The sequence below is a fragment of the Toxorhynchites rutilus genome, chromosome 1 (genome assembly GCF_029784135.1).
Source record: "Toxorhynchites rutilus septentrionalis strain SRP chromosome 1, ASM2978413v1, whole genome shotgun sequence".
Classification (NCBI taxonomy): Eukaryota; Metazoa; Arthropoda; class Insecta; order Diptera; family Culicidae; genus Toxorhynchites; species Toxorhynchites rutilus.
The window spans coordinates 78,489,474-78,503,386 of NC_073744.1; the positions used below are offsets into that span (position 1 = coordinate 78,489,474).

The 13,913-nt window shown below is 41.5% G+C and overlaps 2 protein-coding genes across 2 annotated transcripts; both read right to left on the reverse strand.

Annotated features, from left to right (window-relative positions):
• Positions 1–2,721: 2,721 nt before the first annotated feature.
• Positions 2,722–3,813, reverse strand: LOC129761094 (serine-arginine protein 55-like). Its single transcript, XM_055758798.1, has one exon. The coding sequence runs from the start codon at positions 3,811–3,813 to the stop codon at positions 2,722–2,724; it is 1,092 nt and encodes a 363-aa protein (XP_055614773.1).
• An 8,478-nt stretch (positions 3,814–12,291) lies between these two features.
• Positions 12,292–13,383, reverse strand: LOC129761095 (serine-arginine protein 55-like). Its single transcript, XM_055758799.1, has one exon. The coding sequence runs from the start codon at positions 13,381–13,383 to the stop codon at positions 12,292–12,294; it is 1,092 nt and encodes a 363-aa protein (XP_055614774.1).
• Between the last annotated feature and the right edge of the window lie 530 nt (positions 13,384–13,913).

The window sequence follows — 13,913 nt, forward strand, 5'->3', positions numbered from 1 at the left end:
TATGATGAGTATGTGAATTTGGCAGTTGTTCTGAGCTTATTGATTTTCACCAATTCTTAAATTGCTCCAATCCGACACTGAGTGGTGGTAATGCGACGTGCCATTGAATGTAATTTACTGTAAAATATGTCACAAGCTGGATGGGAAGAAATTTTCCAACTGTGAAAGCTGTGGCGAGTGGCAAACGCAATCGCTAAACAGAAAGGTTTAGCCGAACAAGATGGGGATATCGAGTGATAACAAAACAATAAACTCTTTAGATTGAAGATTATTTTGGGATCCTGAAAAGGACCCTTTTTAGCCTGCATGTGAATCCAACGAGCGAACAAATCGTAATGAATGTATTTTTTTGCCATCGCTCCCTTTTAACGCTCATTCGTTCGTCTCGTTGGACTCGCCCCTCTGGCTGAGTCTGCCGATTTGTCTCTATCCTGTGAGTGTGTACCGCTAGAGTATAAAACACGCGGACCCCAAAAAAATATCTTATTTTCTTTCAAACCGTAAACCCGTGTGGTTGTACGGCATCGGCATCGTGGACGTAACAAAGGAGGACAAGTTAAGGAAAGGCAAAGTCTCACTCGAACCGTGCAGGTCTCCAGTTCCCTGTTGGTCGCATTCACTGATTGCTCCGCAAGGGTAACTAGGCCGAACGGATTGGTGCCGGAGCACCAGTATACCTAACAGCGATTATAGAGTTTCGGCCGTCGGAGTGCTCGAGTTGGCTTGCAAAGCTGCTCACGACAATCAGAAAACCCACATCAAGAACAGAGCAGCTTCGGTTCGGCGCTCATCAAGGCAACAATTAGTTTCAGTGAGTGGCAAAGTGTTTCTCCGGCACGTCGCATTAAATGTAATTTACTGAACAACATGTCACAAACTGGATGGGAAGAAATTTTCCAACTGTGAAAGCTGTGGCGAGTGGCAAACGCAATAGCTAAACAGGAAGGTTTAACCGAACAAGATGGGAATATCGAGTGATAACAAAAACACAACACCAAAGGTTCTTTTCAGAACCATCAACATATTCATAAAGAGTAAACAGTTAACTAATCCATTTTTCAGGTAGATAGGTAGGTGTTCACGTAGGAGAAGAAAATAAAACAATATATTTAAAATATATATTTAACAAAAGCTGTCCCCTTTGTATAGTCCTACGTCACTCCGGTTATGTCCCCGACATTACCTACCCGTCTTTTTTTATTACAAAAATTTGAAAACAATCTCTATTCTAAGCATCGCAAAACTGAGTGTATATCTAAAATTTCTCCAAACAAATAAACATTTTTAGTGAGATCTTTGCGAATAAGTATACACCCAGTTGGTTTTTGTTTTTGTAGATGTTTGAAAAAGTTTTTATAAAAATGGCAAGTAACGGGAAAGAAATAGATATCGTTAAACGTACAATGATAATAAGTAAGACTTATCGAGGAAAGACATTGCGGAAAATAGCAGCTGTAGTAGGAAGAACTCACTATACAGCAAAGTTAATCATAAACATGTGGAAATACGAAGGAACCAAGGAAAATTTCCCGGTAGAGGACGCAAACGAATCCTATCTTTTGACGATGAATGAGTAATTGCGCGAACATTGCGAAGGAATCCTAAAACAAACATCCCTAAATTGACTACTGAAGTAGCCGGTATCATTGGAAGATCTGTCAGCGCAGACACTGTTCGGAGAGCAGCATACAGGAACAATCTGAGAGGTCGTGTTGGCCGTGAAAAGTGTTTCATCTCAAAGATGAATATGAAAAAAATGGGTGGGTCATATTTATGATATAACCGCAAAGTTGACGTGGGACTAGGTTAGCTTAACAATCATTTGTTTGTATTGATTAGATTTTTGATTGAATGAAACAATTTCCGAATTCAATCGAATTCAATATATTTGCTTTGTGAGTAAACAGATTGAATAAATGCCATGTAAGGTCTATTCATGCATTGTGATAGATTATGTTCTTCGTTACAAGTAAATTTAATGACAGTCCTTTTTCGTTTGGTACGATTCCTAGGATGTCAATTCCCCCAGACACCTTGGCTCTGAAGTCTGTGTTGGGGAAACACATTTCAGTCGAAACAAAAATGCTCCTGACTTGCATGAATTTTCAATGCAAATTTCCCCACGCTCCATGGATTTGAAGTCTGTGTTGAGGAAACACATTTCAATCGAAACAAAAATACCCACGACTTGCATGAATTTGCAATGCCAATTTCCCCGAAGCTGCTTGGTTATGATGGCTGTGTTGGGGAAACTGTAAATCGGACCAATCAAAACAAAGTAGTAAGGGCGTTTAGATAACGCTTAACATTTCACAGTTATTCAATTGTTTATCTAATGATAAATAACACTTTATTAATTACGATGCATGCGTAGAAATATTCCATATCAATTGATGAAAACATCTTTACGATACAGTGAGAAATGTTCGAGTTATAAGCATTTGGAATCTTTCATTTTTTCCTGCATGTTCTGCGTTTAGGTTTTCTTTTTGCCCCCCATATACTCCGGTTAGACGTAGTCCCACGTTGAAAAATGTGAGAAGGAATGACTAAACGCAGTTTTTTTCATTTTTCTTTTGTTTAATTTTTATTTGCCATAATTAAAGTAATTAAGTAACAAAAAAACATATACAACTTTCTTCATTTCTATTAGCAGTTCTATTGCTATTTAATCTCCTCTCCTCTAAACGTTGTATTTACCCTGTGAACGGGACAGATTCTTCATCGAGTTTTAGAGCCAGAGTGGGAACGTGAAGAGGATCGCGAGCGGGAGCGTGAGTAAGACTTTGAACGAGAACGACCTTTGTTGTCTTTTGATTTTGATCGACTGGTTGAACGACGCTCCGATTTGGAACGAGAACGAGAGCGGGCCGTATCCATGCTTTGTTTTTGATCACGTTTTATATCAGGATTACTCGAGCGTGATCGTGAACGATGGCGTAGTGTTTCATTCTTGGATTCCCTAAGATGCACAGACGAGCGCGAACGAGAGCGTGATTTGTTATCCTTTGAGTTGGATCGCGAGCGAAACCGACGTTCTGACTTTGAACGAGATCGAGAACAATATTTCTTCGCATCGCCATTGAGCGATCGGGAGCGTGAACGAGACTCGTCACGATAACGTTTCTGTCGTTCGTAGCGTGGTTTTTTCGGCGACACTGATCTGCTCCTTGATTCTGAGCGAGTGCGATAAGAACTGCCAGATCGTGATCGAGAACGACAACGCGATCGTGATCGGGAGCGACTGTCCAATGAATGAGATCGTCCACGCTTGTTGCGACCTCCATCGTCCTCTATCAATCGAATACGACGGCCATTTAATTCGGTGTCATCCATTTTATCGATCGCCTTCTCCATATCTCTCCTCGTTTCAAACTCGACTATTCCTTCATTCTTCCTTGGCCGATGGGTATCGGTATAGATGACTTCCCCGGCTTGACGAAGGTAGTCTTTTAAATCCTGCCAGCTTACACTTGATGAGACATTCTTCACAATCACACGATACTTGGACCTTCTCATAGGCCCGTACCGAGATCCACCCCGGGCCTTTTCAGAGCGTCCACCCCGTCGTACATCACCTCCACGGGGTTTCCCTCTAGCTTGCTCAACGGACACTCTTTCGCCCAATAGATCTTGGCCGTCCAATTCATAGACGGCATCGTCCGCATCTTGGTGGTCCTCGAATTCCACGAAAGCATAGCCGTTTTTAATCATGATGTCACATATCCTTCCGTAGCCTTTGAAGAACCGTTCTAAATCACGTTCCCGTGTATCACGGGGTAAACCACCAACGTATACTCGTGAGCCAACCATTTTCGATTGATTTTTTTTGGTTCTCTTTCGCAACGTTCTGTTGTCTGACGAATCTAGCCAGAGTACAAGCTTTTATATCGATTAATAGCCCAAATTACTACCCATGCTCGGGTAGATTATTCGGAGTTTGCGGTATATTGTACTCATTCAAATGGATACACTAGATCAGGTAACATTTTTTTGTTTTGTTTTGTTGCTCCTTACGTTGCTGGGTTGGACGAATAATCTACCTAGACTGCACGCTCGTAGCGTATTCGAGAAGAGCGCAAGTATATTAGCTATTGCATAACATTATTGTGAAATTTTGTGTAATTTAATATACAGTGACTCAAATCCGTAATCGTACTCTACCATGCAGATCTCTTCTCCCTTCTTTTGAAAGTCGAAAACAAGTTTTCGGAACATTCTATTTAGATAAAATCATAGTGTTATATGAGAGTTAAAAGGTTTGCTATCTGTTTTCAGAATAATGGTTTTTATTTCTCTAAAAGTGGCGAATGTATGTACTAATGTATGAAAATTGACTCAAACTCATATTCGTACGCTGGTTGAAATCTTTACTCGATTTCGAAGGCGTTGGTCAATTTTCTTATTCCATCATTAGTATTGTATCCTTTGTTCATTGCAACTATTTTTAGCTGCCTTTAGCCTTATATACGAGTTTTTTGGTGTATTCGGAAGAAATATTTATGTTTGTACATATGCTTGTTTTTGATTGCGTGTTGGCCGTTGATCGTTGAGCGTTAGCGTTTAGTCGTTTGATCGTTGATCGTTGAGCGTTGACCGTTGACCGTTGACCGTTTCCGTTTCCGTTTCCGTTTCCGTTTCCGTTTCCTAGAAAGAAAAATCAATCATTTGGAATACGCACTTTTAAAAAATCAGTCATAATTAAAATTGGTCATATTATCATGAAAATTGTGATTTTAGGTAGTTTGTATAGGAGAAGTGCGTGATACGCACTCCCTAAGCGAGAATGGATTCATCTTGACCGATCTCTTAACAATTAAGGTTACAACTACGTCAGTACATAGATTAGTTAACCCTGTGTCATCCGCAAACGTTCTGTATTTTAGATACGGTTCTGAATCATATTTCGGACACTCCTTATAAATTACTTGAAATGCTTAATTCCTTGATGATATAACTAAAGGGTAATGAATTCGCGAGCTGATCGGACAAGTCTGAGAATCGATCCGATAACGGTGTTTTTTTTCACTCAGATTTATATTGTGTTTTTTTCATCAGCGCTTGCGAGTGAAGCGAGCACAATAAAAAGTGGTGCACGATCGAGACGCGGAGGATCCAGTTCAGTACACACATTCATCACACGCTACACAGCAGCGGCAAGTAGAAGTTTATTTTTCTATTGTTCCATATATCATTCCTTCAACCTCCTGTGTACGATTTACACCATTGTCCAACATTGTATTTACCGAATCGGCAAGCGTTGGCATTAGGGGTGTACATTTTTCTTACATTATCGTTGAACTTTTGTTGAAACTTTTTTTCATTCTTGAATTTTATACAATACAAAATTGAAATAAGTATAATTTATATATACCTTGAATAGAAATATAATTTATTTACTCATTTTTATTTTATTTTTTTATTATTATTCTATACTGTTCACATCGAACAGGTGACTAATTTATTATAATGGCTGAGGGCGGGGAGGATCCCCCATCCACGTCATTGAATGTTTCTGATGCTGACCCACCTCCTGAAGAGCAGGAGGATGAAGCAGACGATGAGGAGGAAAATTCTGTGTATGAAGTAAAAAGTTCTGAAGATGAGGAAATTGATGAAAAACATGATTTTCGTCTAAAGAAATACCCGGAGGGATTCAAAGGTCCATTCATTGTATGCTTTAGACGAAAATCAAAACCTCTTAATATCATTCGCATCTCAAAAGAACTAACGCAGAAATTTTCCAATGTTACTGAAATTACTCGGATGGGGCCAGACAAATTTCGAGTTGTCGTCTCCAGCAGAACCCAAGCGAATGAAATAACGCGCTGTGATCTCTTTGCGATCGAGTATCGCGTACACGTACCCTGTTGCAACGTTGAAATAGACGGTGTAATAAACGAAAAGGGTTTGACTCGAAAAGAGATACTCGATGGTGTCGGTCGCTTCAAGAACTCCTCACTTAAAAGTGTGAAGATTCTTGAATGCGATCGACTGAAATCTGTGTCACTTAAAAATGACAAACGAGTTCTCAATCGGACAAACTCTTTTCGTGTGACATTTGAGGGTTCCGCTCTCCCAAACTACGTTGCAATAGGTGCACTTCGTTTACCTGTTCGGTTGTTTGTACCCCGGGTAATGCAATGCAACAAATGTATGCAACTCGGTCACACGGCCGCCTTTTGTTGCAATAAACAACGTTGCGCAGATTGTGGTGAGAGTCATGATGGGACTTCTTGCGCAAAAGAGCGCAAGTGTCTTCATTGCGACGGGGCCCCCCATGATCTTTCTCAATGCCCGGTGTACATACAACGAGGAGAAAAAATCAAGCGTTCCTGAAAGGAACGTTCCAAGCGGACTTATGCAGAAATGCTTAAGAGTTCCGTTCCAACGACTCAGGACAATCCCTACTCCATTCTGCAGAACGACGAGCCTGTTGCTGACGCTCCCAATGCAGGAAGTTCCGGTACATCGCAGGGTGCCATCAGTAAAAGAAAAATTACTTCTTTTCCATCACTCCCCAGAAAGAAGACCGAAACTTCCCAAGATGGAATGAAACCTCGTATCAAACGTGCTGAGAATAGACCGAAGCAAGTACCTCCTGGTTTAAGCGGTTCTTCTACGCACCAGGGGTCCTCAGTACTCCCCGGAGCAGAACCCAACACGTCTGTTCCTTTTTCGCGGTCGAGGCAACAGTCACAATCTGGCTTGCTTGCGCTTTCTGACCTGGTGGACAACATTTTAAATGCTTTGAATATAAATGACCCTCTTAAAAGCATAGTATTATGTTTGCTTCCGATTGTGAGAACATTTTTGAAAGAAAAATGTGGTTTTTTAGCAGCGTTCATTTCCCTCGATGCCTAATTCAGTGCAAGAGGTCAAGGATTTGACCACTGTAATACAGTGGAATTGCAGAAGCATCATCCCTAAACTAGATCAATTTAAATTTTTAGTTCATAGTTCTAACTGTGATGTATTTTCCCTCTGTGAAACATGGCTTTCTTCAGCCGGCGAGCTGAATTTCCACGATTTCAACATTATTCGCCTCGATCGAAATGACTCGTTTGGTGGCGTACTATTGGGGATCAAAAAATGTCACTCTTTCTTTAGAGTCACTCTCCCATCGATGACAGGCATTGAAGTTGTCGCTTGCCAGACACAAATCAATGGCAAAGACCTCTGCATTGCCTCGATATATATTCCTCCAAGAACTATGGTTGGCCGCCATCAGTTTTTTGATATCATCGAGGCATTGCCGGAGCCGCGGCTAATCTTAGGTGACCTCAACTCACATGGAACAGCATGGGGATCACTCTACGATGACAACCGTGCCACTTTGATTTATGATCTGTGCGACAACTTCAAATTGACAGTTTTGAATACTGGGGAAGCAACTAGAATAGCCAACCCTCCTGCACGGGCAAGCATGCTAGACATATCACTTTGCTCTTCTTCGTTATCCCTGGATTGCACGTGGAAGGTAATCCAAGATCCCCACGGTAGTGATCACTTGCCAATAATTTTATCGATCGCCAATGAATCAGGTTCTTGTGAGTCAGTCGATATTGCGTATGACCTTACGAAAAATATTGACTGGAGAAAATTTGCAGAAATAATATCTGAAGCACTTGCTTCAATGCATGAACTTCCTCCACTCGAAGAGTATAATTTTATATCGAGTTTGAGTTTTACGAAAGCGCACTTCAAGCTCAAAGGAAACGTGTACCTGCCACTACTTTCCGACGTCGTCCTCCATCACTTTGGTGGGACAAGGAGTGTTCAAAGGTCTACCTTGAAAAATCATCCGCTTTCAAAAAATTCCGGAAAACTGGACTAGTGGAATGGTTTCGAAAGTACCAAGCTCTAGAAGCCAAACTAAAAGGTCTGATTAAAGCAAAAAAGCGTGGATATTGGCGGAAGTTCGTCAATGGTTTGTCAAGGGAGACCGCTATGAGCACTCTTTGGAATACGGCTAGGAGAATGCGTGGCTGGAACCATACAAATGAAAGTGAGGAATACTCTGATCGTTGGATTTTAAAATTTGCAAGAAAGGTTTGTCCCGATTCCGTTCCTGCACAAAGCGTCGTACGCGACATTCCGCTCCAATGCGACAATGAGAATTTTTCGATGGTAGAATTCTCAATTGCCCTCCTCTCATGTAACAATTCAGCTCCGGGGTTGGACAAGATTAAATTCAACTTGTTGAAGTATCCTCCAGACTTGGCGAAACAGCGTTTGCTGAACTTGTTCAACAAGTTTATGGAGCTGAATATTGTCCCACATGATTGGAGGCAAGTGAGAGTGATAGCCATACGAAAACCTAACAAGCCGGCTTGCGGTCACAATTCGTATAGGCCGATTGCAATGTTATCCTGTATTCGTAAATTGTTAGAGAAAATGATTCTACTTCGTTTGGACAAGTGGGTTGAAGCGAACAATTTGCTGTCAAATACGCAGTTTGGCTTCCGCCGAGGTAAAAGGACGAACGATTGTCTCGCGCTGCTATCTTCTGAAATCCAAATCGCATTTGCTCGCAAAGAACAAATGGCTTCCGTTTTCCTCGATATCAAAGGGGCATTTGATTCAGTTTCCATGGAAATTCTCTCAGAGAAACTTCATAATCGTGGACTTTCACCAATTCTGAATAATTTACTGTCAGAAAAGCACATGTTTTTCAATCATGGCAGCTTGAAATCTTCTCGATACAGTTTTATGGGTCTACCGCAAGGCTATTTGAAACAGAAATGCCAGCAAAGAATCAATTTTCTTCAAACAATAACCGGAACATGGTGGGGTGCCCATCCAGGAGACCTCATTCAGTTATACAAAACAACGATATTATCAGTGTTAGAATATGGCAGTTTTTGCTTCCGATCAGCTGCCAGGATTCATATTCTCAAGCTGGAGAAAATACAATATCGTTGCTTGCGTATAGCAATGGGGTGTTTGCATTAGACACATACGATGAGTCTCGAAGTTTGGGCAGGAGTACCCCCGCTTACTCTTCGGTTCACAGAATTATCCTACAGATTTCTCATCCGTTGCAAGATCATGAATCCATTGGTGATTGATAACTTCGAAAATCTACTCCAGCTGACTCCTCAGTCAAGTTTCATGTCTTTATACCATGAGTACCTTACCCACGACGTGCACCCTTCACCAGGCATCTCCAACCAAGTTTGCTTCCTTTTGCAGTTCCTCTGTCATTTTTGATCTGTCCATGCGACAAAAAATCCATGGAATCCCAGATCACCTACGCTCAGATTCTATTCCGCCGATATTTTCGGCAGAATATGGGGGTAAAGTTAGATCTGATAAAATGTTCTTTACTGACGGTTCATTCATAAACGGGTCCACTGGCTTCGGCATCTTCAATGAAAATTCCAGTGCCTCTTTCAAACTCAAAGATCCTTGTTCCGTGTATGTCGCTGAAATGGGTGCGATATACTGTGCTCTAGGGATCATTGAAACACTGCCCATCGACCATTATTTTATTTTTTCAGACAGTCTCAGCTCAATAGAGGCAATCCGCTCAATGAAGGTTGATAAACGCTCATCTTATTTCCTAACAAGAATAAGACAACTATTGAGTGTTTTGGTCGAAAAATTATTCAAGATTACCTTAGCATTGGTTCCCTCTCATTACTCGATTCCGGGGAATGAGAAGGCGGACTCGCTAGCTGAGGTGGGTGCTTCAGAAGGCACACTTTTTGAAAGGCAAATTGCTTATAACGAATTTTTTCACATTCCTCGTCAGCACACGCTCGTAAGTTGGCAGCGCATGTGGAGTGAAGATGAGTTCGGTCGTTGGTTACATACGATTATCGCTAAGGTCTCGACGAGTGCATGGTTCAAGGGATTGAATGTAGGTCGTGATTTCATTCGCGTGATAGCTCGGCTTATGTCCAATCACTACAACCTAAACGCGCATCTCTATCGCATTGGGCTCGCAGCAAACAATCTTTGTGATTGTGGCGATGGCTACCACGACATCGAGCATGTTGTCTGGTCGTGTATCCGGTTCCATGCTGTGAGAGCGAGCACTGAGAGCACAAGGCAGACAATCGGATATCCCCGTCCGGGATATCTTAGGTAGCCGGGATCCTGATCTTCTGCTTCATCTATACCTGTTCCTCAGAAACGCCGATGTCAACGTTTAATGATGTTTCCTACGTTGTGTCCCCGTTTCATATCCCTCCTAACCGATCTATAAACTTTTACTTAGTCGCGGCAATATATACACACACTCTTCACAGATACACGGGTCAAAGGTTGTGCAGTCCACTGATCATTCAACAAGAGCCAAAGGTTGTACCGCTCATGACAACTCTACACGAACTGATGATTGCGCCGGCTAGTGACCATTCTATCCTGGATTCCTCGAGTCGAGAAAGACGCACCGCGCTAGATATGAGGTACAGACTAGGGGGGCGTTGCTGATTAATGGTCAGCTGCATCCCAATAGGAAGTATCCCGTGTCGGGCACACGTACAGAGCATTGGAGACAGCAACATCCCAATTACGAAAACTTGTAATACTAACCTCGAGCCAACCGCGAGTAATCGGTTACATATTACTAACATAGATAATAAGAAATATTGTCATAGTATTGGACTCCCGGCCCCGTGAGGCTAACGCCATATGAGCCTTGATAAAAATATATATTTTGGAAAAAAATATAACTAAAGGGTTACTCTAAAGAATCAATCATGATAATAATTTTGACATAGGACTATGTGTTTGATTTGTATATAGGGAGTCACTCTAAGCAAAATGTAACGATTCATTAGGAGTTTTCAAACGCATATTACACGAAATGGTTATTGCGACATATGTTGTGTTATATATCATTATACAGGAAACTTATCCAGAATTTCTTTTTGCTTGAAACATGAACTATATTCACTGTTCATGTTTCAAGCAAAAAAAAAGTTAACAATTGAGTATGTTTTCTTTCAAATGCACTATCCAGTCGCTTCCTCCCCGACGCAACGAGCAACATTTTTGCCTAAATTTGGGCGTTAGCTCATAATGTGAGTTGATGCGTAAAATGAATTATTCTCCATCTACCGATTATAGGGATTTATTTTATATTAGGGGCTGTCCACATACCACGTGGACAACTTTAGGGGGGGTAGGGAATACGAAAATGTCCAAGCTTGTCCGTGGTGAGGGGGGTGGGGGTACAGATAATGTCCACGAGGACGCGTTAAACAAATATTCTTTAAAAGTACATTCAGATTTGTTTTAAAAAATAAATAAAATCTGTTCCGCATTTTCAAGAGTGTTGAAACTTTCCGCCCATTTTGAGTTCTCCATATTTATCCATAGAATGGTCATGTCGAATATTTTTCCATATCATCGAACTTCTTCACTGAACTATGTATTCTGAATGAAACTTACATAAACGGTTAGCGATCAAGCTTCCATTGGTAGTGGAGGATCATCGTTTTCAACTTCTAAGCTACGTCATATTTAAGCATAAACAGAACTCTGTGTTCTAGGTCCAGGTGTTCACGAGAGTAAATTTAACATGGCGAACTGCTGATACATTTTTATCCGCAACATCCCATGTTGATAACTTGATGAAATGAAGGACTTAGCGAAACGAGTGCTATCCAAATCTCTATAATACCTGCTCAAAACAGAGTTCTGCACTTTTGTATTGAAAGAAGCAGATTTAGTCCACCTTTTCTGATGGACAGTACTCTCGTTCCCGAACTTCCCGAATTTGGCGACATTATCTTTGATACAGCTGAGTTAGGTATGCTCATCACCGGAGAGCAGCTTTTTAACACATTGCGGAACGCTCACGAGATTTCTAGTGTTTCGTGTTCCGTCTGTTACGGATGGATCACGAAATATCCCGCGTTTTCTACACTTGAAAGTTAGATCCTTGGTTTGCTAAGAATCTAATGAGGTCTACACGTGTCTAGTGCATGTCTGAAGAATTTTCTATGACGAAAAATCCCTCAGCTAACAAAGGAATGGAACCCGAAGCTCCCGGCATGATATGCGTGAGGCTAACCACTTGGCAACGGGAACCACAAGCATCATATAATCAGATTTGAAACAAATAGCAATGTTTCATTTCTAGAAAAAAAAGTGAGAAGGAATGACTAAACGCAGTTTTTTTCATTTTTCTTTTGTTTAATTTTTATTTGCCATAATTAAAGTCATTAAGTAACTAAAAAACATATACAACTCTCTTCATTTCTATCAGCAGTTCTATTGCTATGTAATCTCCTCTCCTCTAAACGTTGTATTTACCCAGTGAACGGGACAGATCCTTCATCGAGTTTTAGAGCCAGAGTGGGAACGTGAAGAGGATCGCGAGCGGGAGCGTGAGTTAGACTTTGAACGAGAACGACCTTTGTTGTCTTTTGATTTTGATCGACTGGTTGAACGACGCTCCGATTTGGAACGAGAACGAGAGCGGGCCGTATCCATGCTTTGTTTTTGATCACGTTTTATATCAGGATTACTCGAGCGTGATCGTGAACGATGGCGTAGTGTTTCATTCTTGGATTCCCTAAGATGCACAGACGAGCGCGAACGAGAGCGTGATTTGTTATCCTTTGAGTTGGATCGCGAGCGAAACCGACGTTCTGACTTTGAACGAGATCGAGAACAATATTTCTTCGCATCGCCATTGAGCGATCGGGAGCGTGAACGAGACTCGTCACGATAACGTTTCTGTCGTTCGTAGCGTGGTTTTTTCGGCGACACTGATCTGCTCCTTGATTCTGAGCGAGTGCGATAAGAACTGCCAGATCGTGATAGAGAACGACAACGCGATCGTGATCGGGAGCGACTGTCCAATGAATGAGATCGTCCACGCTTGTTGCGACCTCCATCGTCCTCTATCAATCGAATACGACGGCCATTTAATTCGGTGTCATCCATTTTATCGATCGCCTTCTCCATATCTCTCCTCGTTTCAAACTCGACTATTCCTTCATTCTTCCTTGGCCGATGGGTATCGGTATAGATGACTTCCCCGGCTTGACGAAGGTAGTCTTTTAAATCCTGCCAGCTTACACTTGATGAGACATTCTTCACAATCACACGATACTTGGACCTTCTCATAGGCCCGTACCGAGATCCACCCCGGGCCTTTTCAGAGCGTCCACCCCGTCGTACATCACCTCCACGGGGTTTCCCTCTAGCTTGCTCAACGGACACTCTTTCGCCCAATAGATCTTGGCCGTCCAATTCATAGACGGCATCGTCCGCATCTTGGTGGTCCTCGAATTCCACGAAAGCATAGCCGTTTTTAATCATGATGTCACATATCCTTCCGTAGCCTTTGAAGAACCGTTCTAAATCACGTTCCCGTGTATCACGGGGTAAACCACCAACGTATACTCGTGAGCCAACCATTTTCGATTGATTTTTTTTGGTTCTCTTTCGCAACGTTCTGTTGTCTGATGAATCTAGCCAGAGTACAAGCTTTTATATCGATTAATAGCCCAAATTACTACCCATGCTCGGGTAGATTATTCGGAGTTTGCGGTATATTGTACTCATTCAAATGGATACACTAGATCAGGTAACATTTTTTTGTTTTGTTTTGTTGCTCCTTACGTTGCTGGGTTGGACGAATAATCTACCTAGACTGCACGCTCGTAGCGTATTCGAGAAGAGCGCAAGTATATTAGCTATTGCATAACATTATTGTGAAATTTTGTGTAATTTAATATACAGTGACTCAAATCCGTAATCGTACTCTACCATGCAGATCTCTTCTCCCTTCTTTTGAAAGTCGAAAACAAGTTTTCGGAACATTCTATTTAGATAAAATCATAGTGTTATATGAGAGTTAAAAGGTTTGCTATCTGTTTTCAGAATAATGGTTTTTATTTCTCTAAAAGTGGCGAATGTATGTACTAATGTATGAAAATTGACTCAAA

Excerpts from the sequence above, each read along its gene's own strand:
- LOC129761094 (XM_055758798.1), bottom strand. The coding sequence starts at position 3,813 with ATGGTTGGCTCACGAGTATACGTTGGTGGTTTACCCCGTGATACACGG.
- LOC129761095 (XM_055758799.1), bottom strand. The coding sequence starts at position 13,383 with ATGGTTGGCTCACGAGTATACGTTGGTGGTTTACCCCGTGATACACGG.